At 49.6% G+C, this 8,797-nt stretch overlaps 1 protein-coding gene across 1 annotated transcript; it reads right to left on the reverse strand.

The window, feature by feature from the left end:
• Positions 1-801: 801 nt before the first annotated feature.
• On the reverse strand, positions 802-4,273 carry LOC127297032 (transcription factor bHLH94). Its single transcript, XM_051327284.2, has 3 exons — positions 3,713-4,273; positions 1,496-1,912; positions 802-1,307 (listed from the first exon to the last, which is right to left on the reverse strand). Exons 1-3 carry the CDS (start codon positions 4,121-4,123, stop codon positions 1,182-1,184), a joined length of 954 nt encoding a protein of 317 aa, XP_051183244.1. The 5' UTR covers positions 4,124-4,273; the 3' UTR covers positions 802-1,181.
• Between the last annotated feature and the right edge of the window lie 4,524 nt (positions 4,274-8,797).

Genomic DNA, 8,797 nt, shown 5'->3' on the forward strand with positions numbered 1-8,797 from the left:
CAAGGTTAGCAGCCACCCCATGTATCTAGCGAACACACGGAAAAGAGGTAAATCTACCGAATAAGCCCCTCCCTTAAAAATTTAATTCCCGAATAAACATATAATGATCCGTAAATAACAGGTTTTCTAAAATAGTCGATTGGGGATTCCTTAGCTACGAGTTGATGTTCATAACCTTTGATCCGATGTTGAGACCCGTGCAAAATTTCATACCTTTTTGTACTCAATGAAAAAGCACTATATTTTATGCAAGTACTAGAAAAACAAATTCTTATAACAAAACGAACACATACTATTGCATTTGTATGAACAAATTATTAAAATCTTCTTAGACAAGTCACTTTTATTTTTGTACATAGATGAAGAATTAATTAATTCTGCCGAGACACAGATAAACACATAATTATGTTGGACATAGTGGACACCTCCCTCTTAACATGGACATAACACGTTTCCTCGAGAGAAAACAACATGGGAGCATTTATGAAAGATACGCTCGCAATAATACATGCGCAAACACAGGGGTAACTGTTTGGCGGTCAATGGAATCTCTAGCACCAGATACCACTCATGCTGTTTGCGTACGGTGGTGCCCTTGAAATGCACATTTCTGGGCAGAACATTATTCTCGTACAGCCCACTCGATCGCAGAAGCGAGCTTTATTGCCCAACAGATAAAAGAGGAACGAACTCATCACATCATCGGGCAATCATTCTGCCTGCTGTTCATCCCCGACAAATCTCTCGATAGGTGTACCGCACGGCACACGGTGAAACAGTAACACCATGTGAGCGGAAGGATTCGATCGAGACACACACATCAGCTGCTGCATGAATGCATGTAAAGTAAAATCCGTGAATCAATGAATCTACAAGTACGCACGTACTGTACTGGCTCCTAAAGTAAGTGATCAGAGCCAGCATACAGAGCGCGCGCCAGTTTTTGATATAGAGCTAGCAGCTATAGCTATCTTGTCCTTCCTTTTCGCCCTTCGCAGCGGACAAGGGGGTTTGCATGCAGGGTACAATCACATTCACAGTGTCACTTACAGTACGATGCTAGTAGCAGTAGAATAGAATGGATTCCATGGCAGGAACACGACATGCGCCGCAGCGCGCGCGCTCACATGCACGCACGGCGCTCTCCTCGGTGGCATCGGCCATCAGCCATCAGCCATCAGCTAGCTCGAGCTGCTCAGACGACCGCCCATGGCCTCCTCCTCCCCCTCCCGCTGTATCCTGCCAAGGATCTCGTGCACGGCGGCCGCAATGTCTTCCACAGAGCTCAGCTTGGAGCCATCCTCCACCTACCGTACGTGCACAGCGAAAACGATCGATGTCATCAGCACTCACACCATCGTACGTACGCCGTTCTTATATAGAAATGGAAACAAAACGTCGACGTGTATTATCGCTCGAAGTGTCGATTTGTCTCCATCGAACATGAGCATAAACTAATTAAGTGTCATACTGGTACCAAAAAAAGGTTAATTACCTTGAGGCTGAAAGAGTAGAGGACCATGGCGTCGACGGAGGTCACGTTGAGGTGTAGCGGCGGGATGCGCAGTTGCTGCATCCCGGCGATGAGCTTCTGGAGCTGCTTCGGCCGCCGCGGGGCGAGCACCTTGAGGCTCGCGTGGCCTTCCACCATGGTCACCTCGATGTCAGCCACGGCTGTCTCGCTCTTGACCACGTTGCTCGCGGAGCTGCCGTCGCTGGCAGTGGGAGCGTCGATGTTGTTGCACGAAGTGGAGTACTGTGGGAATGTGAAGAAGCTGGCAAAAGGGGATCGGCCGTCGTCCGTGCTTCCGCTGCGGTTCTTGACGCTCTTTTGGACTTCGAGTGATTGGAGGAGCTGTTCGAGCTCCTTCACGTAGTTGATTGCTCCTCCAACGATGGATGCTTGGTCGCCCTAACAAATTAAATGCGAATGAATTAACACACGATTACACTCCATCATTACATTACCAAAAGTTATTGTTATACTCTACAATTGTTATTGATAATATGGCTACTGCCTTTTCTGTCAAGGGGGGTGCGATATTGAGCAAAATGGATGTACCTACGACGCGGAACAACAATGATAATAGAGGCGGTAGCAAGTCGATGCTAGAAAATCAGCAACACGGAGCGACATCGATGATGGATCTAAGGATTGGCGTTCAAGGTGCGGGGCTAGGGTTGGTGGTGGGGGGTAAGGACGAGATGGAGGGGAATGAACAAGGCCCATGAAATCGACAAGGGGAAGACAACCAATTGGACTTGGAAGAAATAGGAGAATTTGATGTGTACACACATGACAAAGGAGGCACCAATGATGCCGATTGACATTGAAACAAAGGCGACAATGGACCAATAAGGAGGGATCGATGACAAAAACATGGATCGAGGTCCAAATGTACGATTAGGGTTGGGGTAGGCCGGAGCACTGGTGCCTATGGCAGTAGAGTGATTGTTGGGGTATCTGATGAACCGAACATGGTGGTTGGGTAGGGAGAGGGCGGCGATACACCGCGCTAGCGACGCCGGCGACGGAAGGGGAAGACAACTATTTGGAGAAAAATAGTACTCCCTCTCTCACAGTTTATAAGGTATGCGCGTACCCCTAGGTCGTAAATTTGATCAAGTTAGCATTAGTTATATGTTATAAAAATTATATCATTAGAAAGTTCAGATGTTCTATTTTCTAATGATATAAATTTTGTATTATATAATTTAAATTATATAGGTTAAATTTGCGACCTAGGGGTACGCGCGTGCCTTATAAACTGTGAAGGAGGGAGTAGGGTTTTATGTGTAAAATAAAGAAGATGAGGCGTGAATCTAGATCCAAATGGTCAAAAAATGAACATACGAATTGAATGTGTATTGTTCATTACTTGCTTATCTGATTATCTAATAATATGGAAAAATTGATTAATCGTCGATTACATACACATAGGAACGACAAAGGCAGGCGAAATCGATTTCGGAAGGGAAAGATAACCAGTTGGACTTGGAAGAAATAGATTGTATGTGTAAACACATGGCAAGGGAGGCAGCAATGATGCCGAACAGCATTGAAAAAAGGAGACCATGTGCCGATGTAGAGGCCTCGGGGATGATAAGTGGACCGAGATCCACGGTGTTCGCTTAGGGTTGGGGTAGGAGCACTGGTTCATGTGGTGGTAGAGCGATTGATGGGGTAGCAGCCAAACCAGCCATGGTAGTTGGGTAGGGAGAGTTCCGCGAGACACCACGGTAGCTGCGCCGACCACGGAAGGGGAAGACAACTATTTGGAGGCATGGCCTTCCACGGTGTGTGATTAGAAGACTGCACATCGACGGATGCAGAGGCTGGGGTCATATTCCCCTATCCGAAAAACGGTGTACGTGCGATTAGGGTTGGGGGTGGGGGCAGTGGCGCCACAAGGGTAGAGTGATTGTTCAGATGGCGACTGGACCAGACATCGATTTTGGTTAGAGATTAGACGGCGCCCCGAGCGAAGAAGGGGAAGACAATTATTTTGGACATGACGGGGGATTGTATGTGTAAAAATAAAGAGGACGAGCAATGGATCTAGATCCAAATTTTCAGAAAATCGTTTAGGTGGTGAAAAGTTAGCAGACGAATCAAATGTGTGCTCCTGTAGATTAGTTGCTCATCTGATGATGATCTAATAATATGGAAAAGTTGATCAATCGTAGATTATACATACACATAGCTGCGTACCCTTTGAGCGTATGACGAGGGCATGAGGGATCGGAGCGCGGCGAGGTAGTCGTTCATCTGGCGGCGGCGGTTGCGCTCGACAGCAATGTGAGTCCTCCGCTGGCTCTCCACCTCCTCCTTGTTCTTGACGATCTTGGTGCGCCGCCGCTTCCTCCTCCCCGCGGCAGCCGCGGGCTCCGGCCCCGCCGCCGCCGCCTTGCTCTCCGTGGAAGCTTCCGAGAGGTCCCAGCTGGAGACAGGCTCCCACTGATCCTCTGCATTAGGCACCACGTCCCAGTCCGCGAAGAGGTCACCGGGACCGGCGGCGGCGGCGCCCACCGCGTCGCACCACGGGGCGAGCGCGTAGGGCGAGTCCCTGCCTGCGCCGTAGCCGAAAAGGCCTTGCGCGTACACCACGGCCTCCAGCGCCATGCGGCAGCTAGATAGCGGCAAGCTAAAGAACGGCCTGTCTTCCCTTGACGACGGTCTAACGGCCGGAGATTGAGAAGACGAGCTAATATTACAAGTGGACAGGAGCAGACGACACAAGTCCCTGAGACCGGCAATTGTGAGGAGGGAGGCGGGGGCGGTCGGCGTTTTTATAGGAGGAGGGCTAGCGGGGAGACGGCGGGGACAAGTACGAGCAAGGAGGAGGGGACCATGAGGGTGTTGGTGGTGACGTGGTGGTGCTGCTACAGTACCTCTTCCGGCAAAGAATCAACCCAGGCGCGCCGCGACGGAACGGTTTAGGTATCAAAATCGGGCAAGGCAAAAAAACTATGAGAAGTGGAGGGGGATCGAGGCGAGGATTCGCGGGCGGGGGTCGGGTGGTTTTGGCCACCCCGGAGCCGGATGGACGGGAGCAACTTGCTTCATTGGAAATCTACTGGTTCCACTTGGTGTATTTGCAAATTGAACCGTACGGCTGCGGGTTTTTTTCAGGTGTGGGGCGGCGGTTAAATTATAGCCAGTGCGTGCGTGGACCGAGATTCCGCGCTGTACGTGGCCGGAGTAACATGCAGCGCCAGCTTTGCCCACACGCTCCTAGCACTAGCACGAGTACACGCCTTGTCCAGCTTGCTGTCCACATTTTACAGTTTGACAAATTACTCCGTCACAGACGAGCGTCTCATGTGTACCTACACCAATTTTATTCTGGGAGACATACGTACGCCATATGATAATTAAGTAAGCCTTATACATGCTCCAATATATGAGAGAATTCCTTATTTGACACTGCCTTAAATTTCGGTTCCCTATTTGACACTTAAAAACTTTTTCTTCCTTATTTGACCCGAAGTGCAAATTTCTTTCCTTATATGACACTCTAGTACATTTTGAGCACTAACGGGAACGTAAGAAGACGGTTTTGCCCCTGATGCATTATATGAGTTCTTTTTCTTTTCTTTTTGAAAAAAAATCAGTAATATATCTGGCCATTGTTACCTAACCAAATGAGACCGGCAGATATTCAGTCACATCCAGAATCGATGTGAATTACTGTAGAAAATTTACTCATTCGATTTAATTAAGGAATTGCAATAGTCAGAACCTGCATACCTAATTACTGCTACCAGACCGGAACAAAGAAAAGACCGAAAATCGCTCCCGACCTCAAGATTTTAAGTTTTTAACAAGCTTCGATTCAGTACTCTTCTGCGCGGTCTGCCACCGCCGGGTAGCACGAGCCCCAACGCCGACCAGGCTCACAGCGTTGCTCTCCTGCCGCATGCACAACTCCATGACTCCATCCCAGTTGGTTCCGTGCCCGACGTCCCCCACCACTGAACAGATCTCCTGGCTACCTCGCCATGTTGCAGCGCTGCAGTGCGCGTGTGGCACTGAGAGCCATAGCTCTATGGCGAGGCCTTGCCATCGACCAAGTCACAACAGAGTGGACGGCAGTATCATATAAGGAAAGAAATTTACACATGTGGTCAAATAAGGAAGAAAAAGTTTTTTAGTGTCAAATAGGGAACCGAAATTTAAGGTAGTATCAAATAAGGAATTCTCTCTATATACATCCACAAAGCATGTTAAATAAAGATGGAATATTCTTTCGTGGGAGACGGCGTTTATATCGATAATGATGCGATTCTACTAACTTTGTCAATTTTAAGACCCTCTAGCTTAGTCTCTTAGAGGAGATCTTAGGGTAGTGTATACTGTATGCGTGCTTCATAAGAGTAAGTGTCAGTGTATGTGTGTGTGTATTTCTAAAAAAAAAAGCTCTGGAATTGATTGCAAATAATTAAGCTTAGCTGGATGTGGATGACATCGTCTCGTAGCTCTATAGCAGCCGCTGGATAGCTAGTGCAGCCATATGAAGGTTCGGACTATCCAGCATTTGCCGTGATTTCACCATTCAGGCATATGACCCCTACTTGGCTACTTGTACAGCACAACAACGCGCCGCAGCTCATGTGACATTCCACAACAAGCTAGGCTATATAGCGCATCTGTATGTCACTAACCCTGCAGAGAAGTAACACCGTTCTCCTAATCTGCAGCTTAGATCGTATGTTAATTTCCAAAATCCAACAAGCCTATGCGCCGCCTTGATCCTCTAGCTCGCCACATAGTCTGGGCGCACCTGTTTTCCTAGCGACCACCGCGGGGAATCAATGTATCTATTGTCATTCATTTTACCTACTGGGTGATCACCGACCCGGCCACCAGTGTTGTGAAGTGCTCCATCGCGCCCATAAGATGTACGACCCTGCAGCCAACATACTACTGTATTTGCCTCCACACAGTCCACAACTAAGTCTCGATCAAGTACCTCGGCCTTGCACATTCTTTGTGTCACCTCCGTTGTTCGATTTCCAGCAAATCATTGATAAAGCACGCAGTCTATCTAACCATTTCTGTCGTCGTGGTGAACAGACAGATGCCATAGGATGGCTTAAGTTGGGGCCGAATGGACGCAAGAGGATTCGGGGGAGGGTTTGTAATTAGATGGGATGAACTTCCGGATGGTTTCCTCAAGAACTTAGCCAAGGCTAGAGGTTGAAGAAGAAAGACATAAGGAAGAACTCGCTCTAGATCATCTTCTTTATTGATCTTAACAGGTTACAAGTTTCTCAGTACAAGTGCTCTTCTAAACCTAGCTCTCTTCGTGCGTGCCCGTGAGAAGGGCTGCCCCCTCTCCTTATATAGGGGAGTGGGTGGCTTACAGGGCAAGAAACCCTAATGGCATCTTTGACTAGACAAACTACTTTACAAGGCTACTTTAATCATAGATGACACCGGAGTCCTCTTTAATCAGGGATGCTTACGTCCTCCGGCTTCTTTGACCGTCATCCTTCTCTTTATCGTCAGCCCTTCGTTTAAACCTACTTTGCTTAGCTCATCTTTGTCTTCTTGCTCTGGAGAGAATCTTTGACCAGTCCTGCCGACATGCTCTTCTTTCCGGTAGCCCGGTATCTTCTTTACCCGGTTCCGGCATACCCCTCTTGGGGATACCGGCTTAGCCTCACTTAGCTAACTTCTTATCTCTATGTTCCGGTACGAACATTAAACCGGTATCTTGATGGCTCAAACCATCCGGTTTGGCATGCCTTTGGCATACCGGGGGTCATCCCCCCAACATTAGTCCCCGAAGCTGGTATAGTCTGGCGGATCCTATCCAACAGACCATGCCAGGTTCTTTTATCTTAGGATACCGGTTCAATCTATCCGGCATTGGGCTTGGATCCGGCATCTTTGCCCGGATTATCGCTATCTCTCTTTGCAAGACATTATCCGGTGTCTTACCCTCCGGCATCTTAGTCATTAAATACTTCCTCGGCGAAGTCGAGAATATCTCGGGCCCCGCGCCTGTCAGTGACATGCGCACTGTGACTGACACGCCAGTGTCAGGGGTCACTTCCCTTCGGCTTCTGCGCGCGCATTAACTGCCTCACAGCAAATCCTGGCCTTCGTTTTGGATCCGTATGCGCTTCCCTGTGGCCTTCTATTTTCTCGCGTGTACCACCATGCCACGTGGCGGCCCGTGGAGCGAACCGTCGCGGCCCGCTACCCAAACCACCGAGGCCCAGCAGTTTTCGGCCCACGTCTCCCTCTTCCTTTATAAGGGGGAACCGCTCCTCCTTCTTCCTCTTCTCGCATTCTCCACTTCCTTGCGCGTAGTGCTCTTGCCCTCTGCGCCTCCGCCGCTCCGTTTCGTCGTTCGAGCTCCGCCGCCCGACGAACTTCCGCTGTTGCTCCGCCGGACGTCGCCGAACTTCACCGCGTGAAGAACTCCTGCGGCGCTTCTGTCCCAGTCGCGGCATTGGTGTTTCCTCGAGCTCTTCCTCACCTCACCGTCGACGGACCTCCTCGCCGACCTTAGGCTCGTCATCCCTCCGGCGAACTTCTCCCTCTGCAACTCCGCCGCCTCAGGTTAGGCCCGATACTTCTTTACTTCTTCTCTCTTAGTTTTCTAGATCTTGGGCCGGTAGAGTATTTATCCCCTCTTTATTTTGCTTTTTCTCTTACTCGTAGATCTTCGCGCGAGGGTCTTTCTGGGGAAAACTGTTTTTCGGTAGATACCGGTGTCGCCCAGATCTACATGTCTAGCGAAGAGTCTCTCCTTGCCCCTTCCTCTAGTAGTCAAGGCAGTAGTACCTCCGACGGGCTAACCGAAGACCTCGCCCGGATGGAGTTAGAATCCAACAAGGATCAAGAGGCCGGCACCTCCAGCCGAGCCCCCGGAAAGGATCTTTCCGGTATCACACGCGGAGCCTGGAGAGGTTCCGACGTGTCCCAACATGAGATCGACTGGCTCTACTGGTCTAGGAGGATACCGGAAGGGGTTTCCTGCCGGATTCCTGGCGATGAGATCGAGCCGGTACTCAACCCCGGTGAGGTCGTCGTCTTCCTTGCTCACTTCGAGCGTGGCTTCGGCCTCCCCGCCTCCGACTTCTTCCGCCAATTTCTCGATTTTTATCGACTTCAGCCTCACCACCTTCCCGGCAACACCGTTTTTTACCTTTCTTGTTTTCTGGCCTTCATGGAAGGCTACATCGGCATCCGTCCCGCTCGTGAGACGTTTGCACGCTTTTTCTCTCTTCGGATCAATTCGGTCCAGGGCAAGGATATTCCCAAGCCCAAACCCCCCGTACA

The sequence above is a fragment of the Lolium perenne genome, chromosome 4 (genome assembly GCF_019359855.2).
Source record: "Lolium perenne isolate Kyuss_39 chromosome 4, Kyuss_2.0, whole genome shotgun sequence".
Classification (NCBI taxonomy): Eukaryota; Viridiplantae; Streptophyta; class Magnoliopsida; order Poales; family Poaceae; genus Lolium; species Lolium perenne.

Bases quoted from the DNA above. Each gene is read 5' to 3' on its own strand.
- LOC127297032 (XM_051327284.2), bottom strand. From the start codon at position 4,123: ATGGCGCTGGAGGCCGTGGTGTACGCGCAAGGCCTTTTCGGCTACGGC. The intron at 1,913-3,712 runs GTACGCAGCTAT...TTAATTTGTTAG, and splicing joins CCTCGTCATACGCTCAAAGG to GGCGACCAAGCATCCATCGT. The intron at 1,308-1,495 runs GTAATTAACCTT...CACGTACGGTAG, and splicing joins TCTACTCTTTCAGCCTCAAG to GTGGAGGATGGCTCCAAGCT.